Raw genomic sequence first — 23,212 nt, forward strand, 5'->3', positions numbered from 1 at the left:
ACACCCTGCTTTAGACATAATCTGCCTCGTATGCAAAGAGTGGGTGTGCCGGGATGGCATGGCATCATGTAAGCTGTCTTACCGTGAGTTTAGTATTGGAGGTTGCATAATCTAGAGTTTTGGCGACCCGCTGGAGTGAGAGGCAGACAAAGCATGCGCTCCCCGCTGCTGGCCAGTGACGCTATCAGCCGTGGGGGCAGAGTGCACATGAAAACGTGACTGGCTTCGCTTAATTGTTACTGCCAATGTGAGGATATCGTCGACGTGGCATAAAACCATATCATTCATCGCCGACTTCTAAATTCATCAAAATGAACTGTTTTCGTATTCAAATTTACTTTTTTCGACTTCCTGATAATTTAGAAACTTCTGCGGCCCCATTCTGCATAAGAAAAGTCGATCGGCAACTGTACTTATTTACATAAAAGGTTGAAGTTCTATCCAACAAAATTTCAATATTATGACGCAAATTGCAGATTTTACCTACTTCATTATATTGAGGTTTAACAGTGTATTTAATACCCTTCCTACTACAGTATTGAGCAGTTGTAAGTAGCGCTTGTCTTCCCCTACTCTTCCAGGGCATGTGTCTGTTATTGTTCTCATTCTTCGCATTAGCCATGCTATGCCTGAAACAAGCCACAAGAATCGCACGCGATCAACCCATTTACAGCTTGTAACTACTACACACGGTGAAACCATTCCGAAATAATTGCAGGGTCTCTTAAGATCTCTCTGAAGAGGTGAACGGCGAAAGCCTACTCAAATACAATTTGTCATATTGGTCATTACGTAGTCATTTCAGTCATTATTTGTCATAACTGATCATTACTAAGCATTTTTAGTCATTTCTAATCAATTGTGGTCGTTACAATTCATCACTAGACGTGTTCATCATTACAAAAGTCATTTCAGTCATTATTAGGCATTACTCGTCATTACTAAGCATTTCTAATAATTTCTAATCAATTGCAGTCGTTACAAGTTGTCGTTAGACATACTGGTTATTTCGTAGTCATTACAAATAATTTCAGTCATTGTTAGTCCTTACTGCTCACTAGTAGTATTTTTAGTCATCTGTAATTAATTGTGGTCATTACAAGCCATCGTTAGACATGTTGGTCATTTTGTAGTCATTAGCAGTGATTACAAGTCATTAGTAGTCATTTTAGTCATTACTACTCATTACTAGACATTTCTAATCAATTGTGGTCATTACAAGCCATCATTAGACATATAGGTAATTTCAGAGTCATTAGTAGTCATTATTAGTCATTACTAGTCATTAACCTCTACCAATCTCTATTATAACATTATCATTCACTTAACTGTCACTATCAATCATTTTTCATTCTTTAATCTGTCTTCATATGGCATGAAGACGCTCAGCGCTTTCGGTGACGCTTCCGGTGACGCTTCTGGTGGTCAGGTCTGCTGACACAAACTTCACCATGAGCCTAGAAAGGCTTTCAACTGAATAATTTACCAGTAGAACCATAAGTGTGGCAGGCCTCAGAACTTCAATTAAGGTGTTGGCTCAAAACTAAGGACAGCGAAAAGCTGAGAAGACAGCAGAGTGCCCAAGGAACTCATGCAATGACTATTAGCATGGAAAGATCAGTCATTACCCCAATGGCCATCAAGGCTGCCTGTATAACACCACCTACTCAAACAAAAGGGATGTCAGATGCATTTAATAATCTTTGAAAGGCATGTGTGACAATTTTAAGCATTTCTACACCCGTCCCCCTACTTTCGTTGAATGGACTTGGTTATACATTTACCCATTTGTGACCCATTTATTTTATATATTTTTTTATGTGTTTGTAATACCCAGCTGCTATGCTTTAAAGTGAGAGCAGCAGTATTGAAAATAAATAAGCAACACTACTCACAGTCTTGGTGATGACGAGGGCATCCTGCATGAGGTCTACCAGGGGGACAGAGGTGGCCACACTGTAGAAAGCGTAGGCTGCCCGCAGCACCTTGTGTACCGCGTGGTGCATCACTGTGGATGGTAGCGAGTAGAAACTCACAAAGTCCGTCAACATCTGGTTCTCCCCCTGTAACACATGTGAAGTCCAGGCACCACACTTCATACCTACAGCTTGGACAGTCACCTTAAAGTTCACCTGTTACAATACGCCCCTTCTACACTCTTCATTGTTTTGTTTTGCTTGTCAACATTTGTATAAATTTGGTGGTGCTGGTAGTTTCATTCTTTAACTTGTCCAGTCAAAAGTAGTGAGTTATGACCGCCAGATAATTGTTTACTCTAGCTGTTTTTGTGCAGCTGCGCTGGCTGACAGGCTTGGCGTACGACGATGGCACCAGCACTGTATGCCCAAAGCTTTGGTCAGCCTCCAAAGAAAGTATGTTTTGTGCAGGGGTGCAATTGTGACGCTCATATGACTGACCTTAGCCTGCATTGCTTTCTACGGTGAAAGCTCAAAATGGCCGTACAGTCAAATTGCAGGGTATTTGGAAATACAGCCCTAATGGCAGGCCGCCAAAACAAATTTTACGCCTTTGAAAACAAAAATGACATCGCTTCTGTTCTTAACAGATATGGGGTCACATTATTTGTCTTCCGCCGGAACTGTTCGCTCGTCAGTCAGATGGCCCTAAGCCCCATGAGCCGCCGACGAACCACCATGTTTTGAACGTGTGGGCTTCAATGGAAGCTTCGCTACCAGGTATATTTAGCACCTTGGTTCTAGTCCAGAAAGACAGCTTTGCCACATTTTCACACATTGAAATGGCACAATTGTCACGTAGTAGTGATGGTGAAGAAGGCAGCCAAACTGTGATTATAGAAACTAGCGTTTTATTGGGCGAACTTATGCCCTCAAAAGGAGGCTACACTCAAAGAACGATAGCAGCGAACACACTCGGCGATCGGCGAAAATCTGATCAGCGAGTCAAGCGCGTTGGCTTTTATATATAAGTCGTCGAATGTTCCAGAGTAATTGCTGGGACCCACGTGCCTTCCACAAAGTTCTACATTATTCGGGTCGCGCACACATGCAATCAGATTACACAAGGTTCGGTCACAGACAACGGACAGAAGCATCGATAATGTTCCAGAAACTTCTGATACATGCAGGCGTGTCCTGCGCTGTGCAATAACATTTGTTAGGCGGTGAAACGTGTCGCCTGATAAAGACAAACAACTACACGTGTCACAATGCTATATAAGTGCAACTATACATTTATGGTATAAGACAGCAGTAACATACAGAGAAGCTCAGGTATGCTGCTCGTGATTACAGTGCATCAGCAATAGACTTTTGTGATTACAGCATCAGCAGTAAGTCAAAGGATGTCATTACAGTATCAGACTTATTAGTTCACAACATTGAAGGGTTACAATTGGAAGAATGCCCTATATTTCTGTAGGTTAAAGGGATAAATAATAAAATAAATAAACAAAATAAATTAAAAGTAGGTGGTTTTATGCCAGTAAATTCAGGTTTCTGCTGCGAGCAGCTTTATTCCTTTCAAGCCCACTTCAAAAGGTCTGTCACACGTCCACCATGCAAGGCTGTGTGTTCTCATTATGATCAGAAAACAACAGTTTCAGCCAGTTGTTCAGAATTGAGCTCTTCCAGCAGCTGCTAGGGCTCGACAGTAAGGAAGACCTTACTCGGGATTGTGTACCAGAAGTTCGCCGCAACAACACAGGAGGATGCAAAAGTGGTGAAACTGGAAGCTATGCTATGTTGAGCATAAAGTCCAGGGAAAAAAAACAAAGAATGAACATTTGCTGCCACAGAGGGAGAGTTTATGTTTGCCTGGTGAAGTCGAAGAACAGCTTCACTGCATGGCCGGAGCATCAAAAAGGCTGTTTTGGCATTTAGTAGCCAAATAACAGTTGCATGCTGATTATTTCTATTACAGAAGTGCTCTTGGGACATCTTTTTTTTTTGTGAAATACATCCTGTGAAATATTTTTTTTATTTTTGTTTTGTCTTCCAGCACACTACCTTTGGACAGAAATGCAGAAACTTCTGCATGGAAACAGGGGTATTTAGGGAAATGGTGGAAAGTGACCACTAAACAGTTTGCCAAGAAAAAAAATCACTGAGTGACAGAGTGACAATAGTCACTCTGAATTGCCTTTCTATGGAGGAATGGCCAGCATGCCTGGTCACATGGCCCATCACTAGACAGTTTCTTTTGAGAACAACAGTCTCAGGGTTGTGGCCCTTTACAGCCCATTCAGCACAGCATTGATAGAGCACAACATGCGACCATGTTCAGAGAGTGAGCCCCTGTGGAAAACATTTAATCGAGCCATCCACAACTACGCTTCCTGCAAAGCAGAGGTCTTATTTCAGTAGACTGTGCAAGACTTACGAGAAGTACAGTCTTTATCAAACATATATAGGCTACATTGCCTGCAACAGCGAGGCTGACTACCAGCTGTTTAGGAAAGTTTCTATGGTATGCCGTAAGTTCTATACCTTGGGAAATGAAAATAACACTCGTACTCACCAACCAGAGTTCTGGAGTGTCAAGGCGCCATGGGATCCACACCACACAGCGAAGAGATAATATGGTGAAAGTGCGGAGAAGCCCGTAAACTTTTGACAAAGACTGTACATACCAATACTATGAGCTCAACCATAGCCTCCTATATCTTTAATGTCGGCCAAGAGCATGGGAGCAAATGTTCCACTGTGGCAGCACCACATTCCCACTAATTTTATACCTGTTGCTGCTAGAGCATAGATAACTTTAGCTGGGTACTGCTGCCTCTGCAAGCCCACTCTCTGGCTCGTTCATGGCATGCAATGAAAAATAGCTGACGTAATCCTAACCATGCTTCATAAACTGTGACCAACTACTGGGAGAGTGGTGCTTGTATCGTGTTTGGTAAAGCAGCAGTTGTCGATATACATAACGCACAGTGTTATCACTGTGCACCCCCTCTGTGCTGGGTAGTTTTGCCCTTCTCTTTCCCTTCTAGAAAGTACAAAAGGCAGCGCTGAATAAACTGTGACATTCTTTGTTGCACTGAAGGCGTCTAGTATGTGTCCCTGAAGGCCACTGCACAAAACATGGTGTCAGAAGTACGTGCTCACGTCTGAGCCACAAGGAAACACCGACCATTCATTAGCCAAGGCACGGACTTCTTTAAACCACCAGAACGCCTTCGCCTGGAGGGCGACATCAGCAAAAGATGGCAACTTTTTAAACACAAATTACAACTGTTCCTTACAGCTTCAGAGACCGGCGGGAAGCCTCGGACAGAGTCGACGAAAGTTGCATTGCTACTCAGCTTGGCTGGTGACAAAGCTTTAAGGTTTAAAACAGCTTCAGTTTCACTGGGGGTGAGTCCAAGGATGACTTCAAGACGGTGGTTGGAAAATTTGATGAGTACTGCGAGTCCCAGCTAAATGAAGTCCATGAGCACTTCGTGTTCTATGAACGCATCCAAGCCGAGGGTGAATCAGCCGAACAGTTCATGCGAGATTTGAGAAGACTTGCTCAGTAATGCAACTATGGGACAATATTAGAATCTATGATTCAAGACCAGATTGTGTACGGCGCAAGCGATGAAAAGGTCCGGGAGAAGCTGCTTCAGGACAAAGGATTGAGCTTGCCACAGCCGAACAAGTCTGCAAGGCAGCAAAACTAGCCGTTGCACAGAGAGAGGTCTGGACACAATAAAGACAGGTCGACCCAGTAAAAGCGAGCTGGGCCATCCGTGAACGTCAAGACAGAATTCCGGTGCAGCTGACGTGGACACATACACGCCCCACGGAGCTGCCTCACAATGGGAAGCATTTGCAGATAGTGTGGTGGCGAAAACCAGTTTGTGGTGCGCTGCAAGAGTGCCAAGCAAGTTTCTGTCAGAAGCGATGAACATGATGACGATAATTTTCAGATTCTCAACGTGTCAAACGAAATGTACAAGCGTGACTGGATGGCTCCTGTGCAAGTTGGTAACACGCCAGTTTACCTCAAGGTGGATACCGGTGCCCAAGTAAACCTGCTGCCTTATGCAAAGACTACAACCAAAAGCACAGCAAAAGGCCTACAACTTGGTGCTTCGCTTCTACAATGGAGCAGTCATCAAACACCTAGGAATTGCGACGCTGAAAACCAGAGTAGGTGACGAAGACCTTTTCATTGTGAAAAAAGGGCGTCAAGCCATCCTGGGGCTGCACGCCAGCGAGCATCTGGGACTGTTCACACACTCTGTGAGTGCGGTAACGACCAACAGCAGCAAGCAACTGGTACAATGTGTTCAGGGTGCTGGTTGTGTCAAGTGTGCATACTGGATGGTATTACGAGAGGGTGCAATTCCAAGTGTGGAAATGTCGAGACGCGTGCCTCTCGCGCTCCAAAAGCCCCTTAAAGAGGAGCTAGAAAGAATGCTGAAGGCAGGCATCATCACCAAAGTAGAGGAGCCCACAGACTGGGTAAGTCCTTTGGTTATAATCCTAAAAATATATTGCCAAGGATCTGCATGGACCCCCAATAATTAATGAGCGCCTGGAGCGCGAGCATTATGAGACACCGCAGCAAAAAGATATCGAGGCAGAGCTTGCAGTCGTAAAATTTGTTTCACGTTTAGGCGCAAACTCTCGTTTCCACCAGATTCCGCTCCACGAGGAAACGTCAAGACTATGTACATTTGCCACACCCTTCGGTTGTTATCGTTTCCTTAGACTGCCGTTCGGAATTGTGTCAGCCCCTGAGGTCTTTCAGAAGATGTTGAACGAGATTTTCGACGGTATTCCAGGTGTGCAAATGTACATGGACGACATGCTGATATGGTGTCATGTTGATGAGGGGGGCACTCCCCCCCCACCGTCAAAGTGGGGGGGCAAAGTATGTCACCTGACCCCCCCCCTCCCCTGGAAAGTTGGCACAGGCACGTTCGGCTGCACGCTGGAAAGTCCATTAAAGCTACAGCTGAAGCTAAATTTTCTTTCTTAGAGTGACCAAATAAGTAATGCTTTTCTTTACTACTCATACCCCTGCTTAGACGATGTTGATTGTCTTTTGTGCTTTCTTGAGACTCCCTATAGCGGACAACGTGCGGGATTCCCCATACACGCTCGCGTTGCGGATAAACTTGGCGCTGGGCAGTTCCCGCACTAACAGTTTTTTGGGACCGCTATATCTGTATTCTAAAACACTATCAGCTTGTTACATTTAATGTGCTGGTGACGGCGAGATCCAGATAAAGTATTACAATTAGCCGCGCCCGACGACTGGTGTGCCTTACGGCCTGAAATTATTGGATTATCAAATGCTGGAACTATTTAATCTTTCTCTATTGCAGTGTTGCAGTCACAGTATCTTATCACCATCAGAAATCTAATCAAACCTCTAACAGGTATAACTGTCGAATTTCATTGTTTGATAACGACTTATCGTACATATGCACGTGAAAATGGCCTTGGTAAAATTTGCAAAGCCATTTCGATACTAATAGAACACTGACTTGAATTTTTTCTAAATACATGTGTCACTTCCGACTGACGATTTCATTTTTAGGCTGTTTCTTAATAAGAGCTACATTACTGTTTCCCAAAAGGAGCAAATACAGCAGGTATTTTGTATTTTGAAAAAATGAAGGCCACTTTTTGGTGATGTGTACCAAAAATTTGCACTTTGTAAGTTGCTTATGTACTCTGGAAACAGTAACTAACTGGTCGCTTTATCCGAATTATGATCGACTGTCGATAAATGTGTCAAATTTACATAATTTTAACCCAAGGTGATGGAGACTCCATATAGAAAGCAAGTCAAGGTGGGAGAATGACTCTGTGCATTTTACAGTGACCCACCATAATTATATAGTAACTTAATATTAATTTATTGTACAGATAGTCATGCTACGTTTCTTCCTTAACTATATTGAATCACCCACTCGAAGTGCATGCGCAGGTTAACATAGGCACAAGCATTACAACCAAGGGAAGAAATAATCTTTCGCGATCACTACCAAAATGCCCAGCTTCAACCGACCCATCAAAGACGGTAGTGCCTTCATGAAAGCAGTCACGTAAATTGATGCATTTCACTCAGAAGTTAAATGAGTGCACTTTAAGAAAGCAGAATGTTAAATTTACTCAAAGCTTAATGTTCCTTGTCTATTACTTGCAACCACTGCACCAATAATGACAAAAATAGGTCATATTGACAAACGTGTAAGCCGTGACTGAAGGGGATACATGTATTAAGAGACTCATAGTTTGCTTCTCCGGTGTCCTCAGCGAGCTAAACAAGGTGTCTTGTTTATATCTAGGGAAAATTAGGGGCACGGTATGGATAAGGTGTAGTCAATGTTCCAAATGGGTGGGTTAAATGCGAATTCTGCGGTGAAATATGTATGCAAGTGGTCCATAGCGTTATTACCATATTTACACGATTGCAAGCTGACCTATTTTTTTAAAGGGTCACTAAAGCGAAATAATAAATCAGTTTAGACTAATGAAGCATTGTTTGAGAACCCTGCAGGCAGTCATTTTAAAAAAAATAGTTTGATTATTAGATGAGAAAATGAAGGACCAAGTATCAGTATTTGAATTTCGCACCGAAACCCCAGCACCGGTACGTCAGCGTGACGTCAGGGATTCCAAAGTATGTTTTCGCATTTGGGCCGCGTTTGCTGAATAAAGGTTCCCGAAACTTGCCATGTTTAATAGTATTTGGTTCATTTAGAACACAATGTAATCAATCTGTACCGCTATATATAATTAGTAGGCCCTAGAACATGCCATCAAAATCACAGCCCGCAGGTGCGGGGGGACGCGGGGATCAACTATGAAAAAACGACCCAAAAATCACTTTTTAGAAAGTTGCAGATTTCGAATCTTTGACCCCGTTTCTATAAGTTTTCTAAGTATTTCCGCTGAAAACGACTGCTAAGTACCATAAATAAATATATACATCAGGCAATACAGCGAAAATTTCAAAAGTCGCGGTTTTCGAGCGCCCCTAGCTCCGGAACGGCAGTACGCGGCGCGGCCATGCTGGTACCGTTGAAAAGTGCGCCTCTTCGCCTTTTGACGCCGCTCTTTCATTTCCCGATAGAGAGAAGAGCAAGCATAAAAACAAAAAGTCAAGGTCGCGGAGCTGCTTGTTACGGCCGCCGATTGGCTTGCTCCGTCACGTGCGTTCTATGAGCCGCCCCATTGGCCGGGTCTGGAAGCGAGCTGCTGCGGTGTCTGCTTCTCCCGTTTCTTCGCGCGCTGGCTGCTGCCCGTTTCTTTACGTGTTGGATATTTGAGGTATGCCGCCGCTTCATCACTTTATTCGGATTTGAGTTTTCTATTTTGTTGTGTCGGCAGCGGCAGGCAAGTGGGGGCCCCCGGCCAGCGAACGCGCGGCGAGCGCCGACGCAGTGAGGGAGACTCTGAGCTAACTGCTCTTGATGAAAACCGGAACGAAGACTCAGCCGGCTTGCGGCCGTTAATTACTAAATAGGACTGCACACGCCAGATGACACCTCCTGATTAGTCCCAGCTCGTCACATGACAGAAGGGGGGTGCGCCATCTAGCTAAACTACTACAAAACATATATGTATGATAACACAGAGATCTGGCAGGGGGCGACACTATACTACATCATCCCCCCCCCCCCCCGGAAACAAAGCAAGCATACAGTGAAACGCGCACACAAGACGCGCACTTAAGTCCAAAGGCAATTTCCGTTCGTTCCCCCCCACGTTCACACACACTCGCACCAGATGCACACAAGGCATGCACTTAAGTCCACAACGATTCAGTCCGTCCCCGCCCAAGTTCAAATACACGCGCACCAGTCTTGGGCACCAAAACACAGGCAGTCAGTCAAAACAAAATCTGACAAGGAACACGGCACAAGACTCACTGCACCGCAACAAGGAACACATTTTATACCTGTGCGAACGAAACATGTGAATTGTCTCCTAAATGTCACAGCGAGGCCCCTAGCCGTGGCATTTCGAAGACGGCAAAACGCTCTACATTCAAGAAACATAATCATCGAGCCACGGAGGCCGTTTTCTGTCGCGATGAGGACGTGTGCGTACCTCAGAAGAACTTTGGGGGTTGCGACGCGTATTGGTCGACTTTAAAGACCTAGTCGTCCCACTACTATTTCCCTCCCCCTGGTTGGACAATTGAATGTGGTTGTCGCTGAAAGCTGGAGAGGGTTGCCCAGGAAGCTCCTCTCGACGTCCTGGGATGCTACCGATTCCCCCACGGAATCGGAAACGATTGCTGACTGTGTAGACTCGGAAGTGATACAGTCAGACGCACTACTTAGCTGATGCCTATGAAAGGACTCTATCACTTGTACACAATGTACTATCTCCTGAATCCTTTATCACTAAGGTTAACTTAGACACATGCCACGTCTTCCCATCACTGAGTAGAAAAGTAGACGGTCCTATCTGGGCCTTAACTGTACGAGGTTTACTGTACTTAAAAAATCCTTTCCTGTTAAATCTGACGGTGTCTGACGGTGTCTCCCACCTTGACACGAGTTGCCTGAGCACCTCTACGTTTGTCTATGTACTGTTTAGTCTGCCAAAGACCCTTTCTTGAACTTGAGACAAGATTGTCCTGTTCCCGTAGATCTACACAGAGCCGCATGGTTCCATCCTTCTTGCGCACCACCACGAGTGGAGACACCCACTCAGAAGCCTCGACGTGCTCGATGACGTCGCAGTCCTCCAGACGTCGCAATTCATTTGTGACCTGGTCACGGAGAGCCAGGGGTAGTCGGCGCAACTTTGAAGATACTGGTTTCGCATCTTGCTGCCGATGAATTCGGTGCCCAAAGTTTTTGACGAGTCCCAACTCGCCACTGAAGAGGTGATCAAAACCCGGAGGCACACCTGTGGGGCTCTGTACTGAAGGAAGCGATGGTAGACGATACGTCAGCGACGTACCGTCGATCTGTATGCCCAAACGTTGGATGGCGTCTAAACCCAGCAGTGATGTTCCTGTAGTCGTTACGTGGAACGTGACGGAGCATGACCTTTGGAAAAACTGGACAGTGGCTTGAAACAGGCCTTGAATGTCGATGCGTTGATTGGAGATGTTTCTCAAGTGCACTGTTGCTTGTGACAGCCGGTGCTGTCGACCAAAGTTATTTCTAAAATCTTCGGCCGTCATCAATGACACAGACACTCCCGTATCCACCAGCAGTCGCATGGAGACGCCGTTAACTACGACCGGAACTTCCAAATCTTTTTTAGTTTCAAAAGCGCTTACCGTCAAGACAGACGCGGACGGCTGCTTTGCGGAAGTTGAAGACAGCGTCTTTGTGGAAGAGACGTGTTGAACAGTACGGGTTTTCCGGCATACTGATGCAAAATGGCCCAACGTGTGGCAGGCGTTGCACTGCTGGTACCTTGCTGGACAATTCTTGTACGTTGCAATATGTTTCATGCTGCCACACCGATCGCATGCACCACGGTTCCCGGAGGAGCCATGTGCGAAATGTCGGCCCTCTTGGCAGCTTCTCGGAAGAAGTTGGACATCTTGGCGGCTTCTCGGAAGAAGTCTGACATCTTGGCGGCTTCTCTGAAGAAGTCAGACATCTTGGCGGCTTCTCGGAAGAAGTCGGCCATCTTCATGGCCTGCCGGACTAAGTCGGCCATTTTGGCAGCTTCCCGGAAGAAGTCTGTCATCTTGGCCCGTCGACGGAACGCCAAGTTGAGATGCCTCGATTCTTCGAACATTTTCGGAGCCTAACGCGCGGTTCGCTCGATGCAAGGCTTCTAAAGAGCGTCCAATTTCTTCTGCCTTTTCCAGAGACAGGGTTTCACCATAACTTTTCGCGAACGCTGACATTCGCTACCCCATGTATTATTTGGACTCGGACGCGCTCGTTGTAGGCTGTGCCGAAGTTGCACTGTACCACCTTCTCCTTCAATGCGGTCACGAATTCCAGGAATCCTTCTCCCTCGAACTGCCTTCGACTGGTGAATTCGTGCCTCTCCACTAGAACATTTGTTGACGCGGCGAACAGCCGGTCAAGCCGCTGCAAGAGTTTCTGGAACTCTGACGCTGGCGGGACCGCATCACTTGACGTTGACGCTGCGCCGGTCGACTGCCTTGCTGCTTCGCTCGACGCTGACGCTGCGCCGGTTAACTGCCTTGCTGCTTCCTGCTCCTCGTCTGCAAAGTACTTTCGTTGGCCCTCACGCCCGAGAGCGCTGACGAGCGCGGACGCTTGTCGCGCGTCCGTCCAGTCGCCACCGCCGGCCGCTTCGAGGTGGGCCTGAAAAATTTTTTTCCATCGATACCATGGAATTAACGGTGGCCCGGGCAATTCAAGAAAAACGGGAAGGTTTGCCGTAAAGGAAGCCATGCCCGGTAGCGTGCGGGGGACAGTGCAGAAGACAAGCCGGAGCTCGAGTAGAATGAAGCACGGCGGAACAAAGGGGGCGAGAAGGCCTAGGCTCGGAAGCCTCGCAGCGCCAAGTGCGTCGGCGGCGTTTGCGTGCCGTGCAGACACAGGAAGAGACGCTTCACTTACGAAGCTCGTGGGTTTCCCGGGGCTTCGGTCGGAACCGCAGCGGGAATCCCATCTTCGTCACCAAAAGATGTGTCGGCAGCGGCAGGCAAGTGCCCCGGCCAACGAACGCGCAGCGAGCGCCGACGCAGTGAGGGAGACTCTGAGCTAACTGCTCCTGATGAAAACCGGAACGAAGACTCAGCCGGCTTGCGGCCGTTAATTACTAAATAGGACTGCACACGCCAGATGACACCTCCTGATTGGTCCCAGCTCGTCACATGACAGAAGGGGGGTGCGCCATCTAGCTAAACTACTACAAAACATATATGTATGATAACACAGAGATCTGGCAGGGGGCGACACTATACTACATATTTCATTTTGTGGTTTCGAGCATGACTGGGCGGACGTGGACGATGAAATACGCGACCAAGCACCGCTTCGACAGCTGCAAGCGTAAGCCGCCGAACATTCGAAGGCTAAGTAGTCCTAGCAGAGATGTGTCCGCGCGCTAGCTTGCAAGAGAGACTGTCGACGCATTGCCGGGCAGTTTGCAGGCTGTTGCAGCCTTGAGCTCCAGTGGTGATGATACCGAACTAATAACGGCCTTTTCCGATGGATCCGGGCCTGCGACGTCCCGTAAATACTCCACGACGTACCCCGATTGTGCCACCGCCGTCACCGAGATGAACGACGAAAGTGCGGTCCAAGCGCGTGCGTCTGCTGGCCGTGAAGACGAACCGTGCATCAGCAACGGTCGCACCATACAGTAGCATCTTGAGTCACAATTCATCTTGTCAGAGGTGTTGAATATGACCGCCACCACTGTCCGTGCATCACTTGGTTCTGTGCCGGCAACCGAACGGAAGGTAGGGTTTACGGCGGGAGGGGCATGCTCGTTGGCGACGGACTCAAGCGAGTCGAGCGGCTGAGAAAGATGCCTTGAGCAAGAAGAGAGCACAAAAAGCACATGAAAGCAAGCATAAAAGACCCAAGAAGCCAAGTGATCAACCTGACACCTGCACCTACAAGGTCGGTGGTTTCTACTCGAATAAACATGGCCCAAAACTTCGAACACCTTTTTTTCAAAACTTTTTTCTACCACCAAGGTCAACTTGCAAAGCCAATATCTCAGCCACCGTTATGAATATTTTTACACCGTTTGTTTTGTTACACTCATTGTGCACCACTGCACACAGTGACATGTTTTGTTTTCAAAATAGTTGCTTCAATAATTTGTTATCTTTTGTTTTCACAGTCGAGATTTTCATGCAACTGAAGTAGCTACCAAAGATGAGAATATAAAAAAATTCTGTCAGGCTAAAGAATTTACAGGAATGTCACTGTGTGGAGGATACATATAGGAGTGCTATCAATGTTTGCTTGAACTCCTAGCCAATTGTCCTAGCATCAACATACAGGTGTGCAGGCATTTTGCAAAAATGAAAGCAGAAAAATTTTGTAAACAGAAAAGTACTTCAGATATTGCAGCCATATTTTCACAGTTTTGTTTATGTGATATTATTAACACCTGTGCAAAATTTCATCAAAATCGGCTGGTAAATAAAAAAGTTAGCTTTGATCCCCATGTCCCCCCTTACAGGCGTCGCCACCTGTATTTTGTTCTTGCGCTTTTTCTGGCTTACCAAACGTCTTATCGTTGTAAGAGTGGTGTTTTTGGTGTTGTAGAACGGTAATTTACTGATGCAGAAGAAATCATTTTTCACTTTAGTGTCCCTTTAAATATTAAAATCGGAAGTGGGGGGGGGTCGACTTACAATCGAAACCAAAACATGGCACTGCCAAAAAAAGCGAGACCGACGAGATATCAGGGGAGCTACAACGTAGTTAGAATTTTATGTTTTCTCTATGGCCCTACCCGTAGTTTTCGCTATCCCGCGCGTTGGATCGCTTTCGGAAGAGTTTTTCAACATTTTTTAGAGTTTTACAGTGCACACAACCATCACACAACACTCATGGGGGGCGTCGATAGTTGATAGAAGTGCCGCTGTTCCATTCGCGGCGGCACCCTAGAACGGCGGCGCTTGCAGGGAGTATCGATAGTTCATGGAAGAGCAGCCACTGTTCACATGTTTTTAGTTCCCTGTAGCTCTTAGTTTGATGCGTTAAACTCGACTGCCGGCTATGTGCTACTTCCATGCTTCCGCAGTCGTCATGAGTGCTCCAGGCCCACTAAACATTCCGCCCTCGTTCACAGCAGCGTTCAAGAGGGCTGCCATCCTTTACGCCAAAGAAACAAATCACTGCGCAGCGGGCCGCAAGTTTGATGTTTCTGAACGGGTTGTGCGAGAGTGGCGACTGCAGTGAAGCAAAATTTTCACCTGTGACAGCAAGCGAAGAAGTTCCCACGGTGCAAAGTTGGGACGCTTTCCGGAGCTGTAGGCTAAGCTTGCGAGGTACGTCGCTGAAATGTGTGATCGGTCCCTGCCAGTGAAGTGCGACATGGTCATGAAACAAGCCCGGATATTTGCCTTTTAAGGACCTGTTCGGCTGTGAGTACAACAAGTGGCTGGCTGCAGAAGACCATGAACTTACGCCAATTGGACCTGTCAAAAGAGCCTCCCTGATGGCTGCGTGAGGTTGGGTGCACTGAGCGTGGGCTGCTGTTCCACAAGATGTCGTAGTGCAGTCGTTTGCCAAATGTGGAATTTCGCTGGACGACGATGCGCAGTGGGACCGTAGCAGCGATGACGATGGCAGCATTAGTGAGGACGATGGCCCAAGTGAAGACGAGTAGTGCAGTGACCATGCCAGCTACTAATAAATTTTCTTTATGGAATGCACCCTTGGGAATGCTTTTTTTTTTTGTTTGTTCCTGTCACGCGATATGGGGGGTCGACTTACAATCGTGTAAATACGGTAGTCTGTTTTACAAGTGGTGTAAGACTTATACAGTTGCGCTGGCATAATTACAAACACTGAGGCCAAATTTTGCGAACATAAGGAGAAGAATATGTCAAGTTCATATGCGATGATAAACAGGTGTTGATCAAATACAGCGTAAAAAAAAAATTTGCAAGCAAGTTTTAGAAAGTATCCCGCTATTGCTATTAGCTAAGTTTCCCGATGTCCCAAGAGAGCTCTGTGTTTCAGATATTTTATACTTTGAAGGATTAGGCAGCATTGTAAGTGCAATGTGTCGCGTATTTTTAACCTTTCTGCCTTATTTAGAAGCATTATGAATAATTACTGAACCCCCCATCTTCTTCTTCTCACTTTTTCATGCGTGATATATTATTTCACGCCTGGTGTCCTCACTGAACTATAAAGGCGGCTTTGTCATGTTTGGTGACTGTAAGGACATGTTAATGGGTGATGGGGAGGTGAAGTTCGAAACAGATGGGTAATTGGGTAATAAATTACGTGTGCAAGCACTCCAGAGCCTTTGAGCGTGTCTAGCGAGCGCGCAAGAATTGAGCCTGCCGCCCTGGCAGAACTATAAAAGCCACCAAGACCAAATTTAATGAAAATTGGTGGTACACTATGGAAACTCTGTGCGAAGTTAAATGCGGTTGGATCAAACACAGTATTTGTAAAGAAAATTTCGTATTAAAGTGTTAGAGCGCGTGATATGGCCGCTACCAGCTATGCTTCTTAGTGTCCCGATATAGCTGCAGTTTACAACAGGTTTATATTTTATGGAAAGGGGAGGGAGACATGGTAACTGCAATGCGAGACAAAAATTTTACGTTCCTGGGGTGGCTTACACGAACATTTAATAATGAAAATAATAACGGATTTAAGAATGCGTTCTTGTGCAGACTAGGCAGTGTCTATGGAACATTAAAAATGTGTTCTTAAATTCGTCATTATTTTCATTATTAAATGCTCGTGCAAGTCGCTCCTGGTCCATTTAGGCGCGTTGCAAATAATTAATGAGCTGTCATTTTTCGTTCCCTATCCTCAGGCATCATAACGCGTTCAGTCTTATATTCAGCGATGTCCTCAGTGAACTAAACAAGACATTTTGTTCATATCTGGCAAAAATAAAGGGCACTTAATGGGCAATATGTAGGTAGACTTCAAAGATAGGGGACCAATTATGGCATTTGTAGTAAATTATGCATGTAAGCTATCTGCAGCTTTACAAATGTGTTTTGCGAACAAAATTTATCCCACTGCCCTGGAAGAACTGTGAACTCAACAGATATCAGACCTAGCGGAAATTAAGTTGTAGGGAGGGTGGGGAGGGAGTGTAATAAAAGCAATAAAGCATTGAATAACCCCCTTAGCATTTGGAAGTGGTTCTCAACAGATTCGCTGGACAACGTCTGTAGAAGGGCTGGGATGGCAATTCAATTTTTTGGGGTAAATTTTGGGTAAGCAAGTAAGTTGCAGTACGTTGATTGTAGGTCGTTGCATATAACCTTGACAATACTATTACCTAAACTAGTGATACATTTGTGCTGTAGGCTTAAACAGGAAGTACAATTCTTTGTTGAATTATTCAAATTACTTGCTTACATCGTGTCTAACTCAGTACTTACCGTATGCCTCCTATTTTAGTTTATATTAGTTTATTTACTCTTATGTATCTATGTATTTGTCGGTTGTTTTTTTTGTAATGTTTTGAACATTTGTACCCTCCTGCCAAAATCCCCAAAGTGGTATTGCAGTATCAATAAATAATTTTTTTTTTTTGTAGCAAATGTGCATTTTTTATGTGCGCTGTACTGCTGCTACTGGGCGAGGTCCGAAAGTACTGTGGGGCACTGATTGCCTTTTGCCTCTGCATCATCTTTAGATTTTGTATAGTTGCAAGAGATAAATGCCAATTCAGATCATTTTTTTGACGTCCATAGTTCACCATCTGCGACTGATAGATAGGTCCCTTTCTGTTAAATATAAACATAACTAACAATAGCCTTTAAAGGCTATTTCAATTATTGTAATAGTAATTCACAATACACACACACACACAAGGAAAAGCTCTGTAGGTCCAGTGCATAGGTAGTTGAAGAAATGAAGGGGCACTCTTATGAAAATTGCATGTTTAATGGTTCAACGTTTTGGCGTGGCACGGCCTTCGTCAGAATAAAATATATATATAGACCGTCTGCAGTTTGCCCCTCTTACTCTAGAAATAGTTGGTATGCCACTGAACCGGTCAGATTCTTCACACGTATTGACAGACGCTCAAAAAAGGTATTCACAGATTGAAAAAGAAGCAATGGCTGTTGTGGTTGGATGTGAAAAGTTTCACCACTTTGCGTATGGATGTCATGTTATCCTTGAAACTGATCATCGTCCATTAGTGGCAATCTCAAAGAAAGCTGTTGGTGAAATGCCACCTAGACTACAGTGTTTTTTTCTATGTTTAATGAAATATGAGTTTCGACAGCAGTTCCTTTCAGGAGAAAGCTGGTCCTCGCAGATATGCTTTCACAGGCTTCTGTCGACCAGCCAGAGAAGGACAGAGCATACAAGGACATTGAAGTACATGCAGTAAGTGTGGTTTCTTCATTAGTAAGTGAAGGAATGCAAGAAAAATTAGCAAATGAAGCCAGGAACGACTGTAACTTGAAGAATGTTATGGAACATCTGGCAAGAAACGAACCAGTGGAAGAAGAGCTAAGACCCTTCACAGCTGAGCTATCTGTCATAAATGGGGTGGTGTTTAAAGCCAACAAAATAATGATACCGTTCAGTAGGTGACACGAAATGCTGAGCAGGATCCATGACGGCCACACAGGAATAAACAAACAAAAGGCACGAGCGCGTCATCTAGTTTTATGGCCAGGTTCATATTCAGGTATTGATAGTGTAATCACAAGATGCGAAGTCTGCCAGATGCATGCTTACAAACAATAGCATGAGCCTCTCATAATACAACCGACACCCACTCAGCCATGGAATCGTGTCGGCGTAATATTTTCCAGTTTGCCAGAAAATCGTACTTGTGCGCGTACAACGCGCATTCCAACTTTCTGGAAGTGGGACTACTGCATGACACATCTTCCGTTACAACAATCGAAAGGCTATGTGCAATCTTTTCTAGGTATGGCATACTGCTAGAAGTATGCATCGACAATGGCTCACAATTTACAAGCTGAGAGTTCTCTAGTTTTGCAAAAGAGTATGACTTCAAGCACACAATCTCAAACCAAAGTTTCTACAGTCTAATGGCTAGACGAAAAAGGTGTGCAAATAGTTCAAAGAATTCATAAAAAAAAAAAAGACGGAAGGAAAATATGACTTGAATGGGTCTCCTCAGCTACATGTCCAGCCCGCTGGAAGACAGAAGGTCCCCAGGGGAGTTAGTTCAAGGTCGGCCATTGAGGATGCCCCTACCTGACTTCAACGAGGTGCCACAAAGAGCAGTGCTGAAACATAAGCAGGCAAAGTCAAAGCGTCGGTGTCTTCTGACTTTGACCACAGGGCAAGTGGTGCGAGTTCGGGGGAACATGTGAAAAACAAAAGCTAAAGTTCTGAACACGCCGCAACCAAAATTATATTCGGTTGTTACAGAGAAGGGCAACGTTCTGCAGCGAAACCGTCAACACCTCTTGAAAACATGCAGGCATTCGACAACACTGAAGACTCTTCAGATGAAGAGAGCTGCAGTGAGGAACGCCCCAACCGCATTCAATGAACCATGGCTTGTGCAGCATCAGAGACCAAAAGTCCTGGCCCCCGATGGTCTAGCTAAAACCGAAGACCACCGCAGAGACTGGGTTACGAGGGCAACTTTGTTCAAGTGCCCTAAGCAGCTTACCAAGATTTGGTTGTACTTTGAATGATGCATTTTTGGTTGTTATTTTCATTATAAGGAATGGAGGATGTATCGTGTTTGATAAAGCAGCAGCTGTCGATATACATGTGCCACCACAGTGTTATCACTGCGCACCCTCTCTGCGCAGGGTAGTTTTGCCCTTCTCCTCTTTCGCTTCCAGAAAGTACAAAAGGCAGCGCTGAATAAACTGACGTTCTTTGTTGCGTTGAACTTATCTAGTATGTGTCACTGAAGGCTACTGTGCCCTCTCAGTGACCCCAGCTTTGGAGTCACTGGGCAGGCATTGAAAAAATACAGGAGTCTATGGTTCAACAGATTACAAAAGAGACATGCAGAATACCAGCACAAACGCTATTTCAGTGTATCCATTGCCAAAGAACAAAGCAAGAAACACAGTGTAAGCAGGAGTGCAAAGTTAAATCAAATGGCTATTCACAGTCTCAGCAGCAATTGGTGCAATGCGACAGATACCTGCAAACAAGATGGCTCACAATACGCACCTCTACGACATAGCTGTCCACAATGTCTGGGCGTGGCAAGAACCAGTGCCTGAATTCCTCCTTAGAGAACACAGGAGCCAGGTCAAACTTCTCCAGGTACTGGCAGAGACAAAATAAAAACACTTTCATTAAAAACAATTTCAGACTCAAAGCAAGGGTCAAGAAAAACCATAATCAAAGCTGGGCCACTGAACTCCAGAAATGGCAAATAAATGACCGCTGATGAGAGTGAACAGCACCATCAGAAAATGACAGCTGGTAATGCTGCCATAATAACCTACACTAGCTTCCTCTGACATTACCGACTGAGGGAAAAAAAAATCACAGCACTGCATTCTTAAACCACACTGTTCCCATTCCCAAAATCAAAAGCTACTGTTCAGTTAATATTACAACAAATAAAAGAACAACATTATTACTTTTTTTTTTGTAATGAGAAAAAAGTGCTGCTTCAGCCTAGTGCAACAGAGTTGGTTCTGTAATGCAACGCTTCAAAAATTAGGTGCATTATAGCCCTGTTGGCTGCTGTGCCACTGAAATCTCAATGTAATGAAATAACCGCCTTACACAGCTAACCTAAAAATTATTCAGCCACAAAGAAGCCATGACAAAACTAAACTTCCTCATGGCTGATAAAAAGCATAGACATCATTTCTTTTTTTAATTGAATACAACCTTTTTTTCTTTCAAATAAAACTTTAATCACCCTCAAAGTACTCTTCATTAGCGCTAATTCACTTGCCCAAACCTTTGTTTGATGTTTAGAAGCACTTTGCAAATACGTCCTCTTTTATACCTGCCAGCGCTGTTGTGAAGTTGCATTTGACTTTGTCGAAATCGGAAAGACGCTTGCGTTTCAAGCCCCTTTTCACACAACGAAACAAGAAGTCCATGGGAACCCAATCTGGCGAATAGGGCGCAAAGGTCAAAGCAGTCGTCTGTGTTGGGGCCAGGAACCAGCAAATAAAGAGCCATGTGCGCAGGGAGCATTATCATGATTCAGGAGCCACTCGCTGGAATTCTACAAGGCCGAACGTTTTCGCAGAATACATCTGCGGAGCCATTCCAGCACCTCCAAATAGAATTGTTGGTTGACGGTCTGGTTTTGAGGGGCAAATTCTGAGCGTACGATCCATTTGATGTAAAAAAAAAAAAAAAAAAAAAGCGCACACATCAGCATTGTCTTCAAGTTCGATTTAACCTGAGATGCTCTTTTTAGACGAGGTGAGCCAGGTGACTTCCACTGATTTGTCTGCTTACTTTCAGGATCGTACCCACAGCACCATGACTCGTTGCCTGTGATGACAAAATTCTGGATCGTCTGTGACTGCGTCCTCCATTCATTGCATGCCAGACTTCCATGTGGCGATCTCTTTGCTCTTTGGTGAGAAGTCTGAGCACAAAAAAAGTAGCCACTTGTTGCACTCACAAATCATCATACAAAATGCGCTGAATGGAGCTCCAGGATAACCCGGATAAGTCTTCGAGTTAGTTGGTTGTTCCGTGTCAAACTTCCCTGATGAGATTATGGATTTTGGCGATGTTGGTCCTCAGTTCACATACTTGAAGGATGACCGTAACAAGGCTGATCTTCAATGATCATTTCCCCCTTTGAAACCGAGCACACCATTTATACATGTGTTTTGCTGACAGCATGTTCTTTGTGAACTATTTGCATCATCACAACAGTTTTCTTGTAGAGTAAAAAACTAAACATTGTTCGGGAGACTGCCATTTCTTCGTGTCATGAGTGCAGTACAGACACCTACAGAACTGCCAGAGAAACCGCACACATAATTGTCGCCATAATTACACCGCACAGTGACGAATTCATAGTGATGCCAATTGACAAACTCACTCAGCAGAGTTCCTCGTACAGCGCCCTAGCGGCGTAACCTTGTACTACAGGTACACGATGTGCAGGAGTACGATTCTGGTTATTTTTGGGACCCCCCTCGTATACACTGTGTGGGGATGCTTGACTGGATGCTGCACTGTGTGGGGATGTTTTCCCCGCATGGCACCAGTCTCCTGTATTCTGGCTTCGCCATGTGGCTTTTTACCGACGGCGGACGGTGTGCTTGCCGCCGCACATTATGGGAGATGGTGCTAGTGTTGTGGTGCTAATGCCGCCTAACGGCGGGGTTACTCAGGTGCTAGTGCACATGGAACATTGGCAAGCCTGAAGCAAGCGAGTATGGAAACCTTGAGGGTGGTCCAAATTTCTTACGTAACTAGCTTCTTATATCTCTTTGACTCTGGAAGTCGCAGCTCTGGGAGCCAGGTAGCTGCAAGCCACGGGCTCCGCTACGTACTGTCTGGTATTGCGGTCTGGCACCGAATGCTCCGGCACCATCTGAGACGACTGACATCGTCAACTCGGATGCTGGGTGCAACGAGCAGGATAAAACTACCTCACAGAGATGACGTCTCCTTGAGGCTGCCTGTTTAGTGCCCATTTTGGGTGTTGTTTTTGGATGCCGGTTGCTGTCAGGGTAGTGACTCCTTAGGCCTAAGGCTTTATGAAGCTGCCTGTCGCACATGGAATGGCACGACCTGATGAACTATGGTGTTGGGGTGTTGTACTTTGCTTCCCTCATTCTAGTTAGCCTCGCATGAATTGAAATTACTCATTTGGCTCAAGAAAACGAGCTAAGTTCATGTTAATTCAGCATCTGAGTAGTTGCCTGATCTTTTGCTAGCCGAATTGGACATCGCACCAAGTGGGTGATGCGCGTGCAGAATTTCTCCCTTGCACTACTTTAGTGTTTGTTGAGTGCGTTGAGCGTATGTGGATGAAGTCACCAACCAAGGGTGGAGTCACCCTTGGTTGGTTGTGAATTGCACATAGTCTTCGCTGCTGCCCCAGAGTATAATCGAACCAGCCCAACAATGGAGATTCCTGTGGAGAGTTCGGTGCAGCGACTTCAGCAGCCACCTGTGTCTGGCTCGCAACGCTCGGTGGCGGGGAAAAGAGCCGGCAGTCACCAACGGCTACTACAGCTCTCACCAGCAGGCCACATCAGTGCAAGCGATGCTTGCTTGTACAGACTAGTTGCCGTTGCCAGCATCCTGGCCTGGAGTTGAGTTGGCAGAGCTGCTGCTGTAACCAACAGACGCCCGCGGTGTACCCCAGAGACGTTGTCCACATGCAGGTTTACGGACAGTGCGTGGAGATTTCCTTGGCACGACCACTGCTGCATGCACTACCTTTTGATCATGAAGCACGCTTTAATGTTAGACCGTGTGACATGTTTTGGTGGAGTATGTAGTGATTTGGGGAGTTGTGGGGATACTCAACTCTCACACATCCCCTGGTGTAGTTTTCCCCAGATGGCTCCAGTCTCCTGTAATGCGGCTTCGCCGCGTGGCTTTGCGCAACGATCGGTGTGGTTGCAGCACATTACGAGAGATGGCGGGGTTATTCAGGCACGAAATGCATGCACCTATCACAGTATTCTGTGATATCTGCATGCATTTACA

At 45.6% G+C, this 23,212-nt stretch overlaps 1 protein-coding gene across 1 annotated transcript in view; it reads right to left on the bottom strand.

Annotated features, from left to right (window-relative positions):
* The window catches only part of Nmt (N-myristoyl transferase), an 83,862-nt gene that overhangs the window by 22,294 nt on the left and 38,356 nt on the right, over positions 1–23,212 (bottom strand). The window contains exons 10-11 of the mRNA XM_075679686.1: positions 19,730–19,828; positions 1,896–2,063 (exon numbers count right to left, since the gene is read on the bottom strand). Coding sequence (XP_075535801.1) covers positions 1,896–2,063; positions 19,730–19,828 — 267 coding nt within the window. The remainder of the gene's footprint in view (positions 1–1,895; positions 2,064–19,729; positions 19,829–23,212) is intronic.

The sequence above is a fragment of the Dermacentor variabilis genome, chromosome 2, assembly GCF_050947875.1.
Source record: "Dermacentor variabilis isolate Ectoservices chromosome 2, ASM5094787v1, whole genome shotgun sequence".
NCBI classification, from domain to species: Eukaryota; Metazoa; Arthropoda; class Arachnida; order Ixodida; family Ixodidae; genus Dermacentor; species Dermacentor variabilis.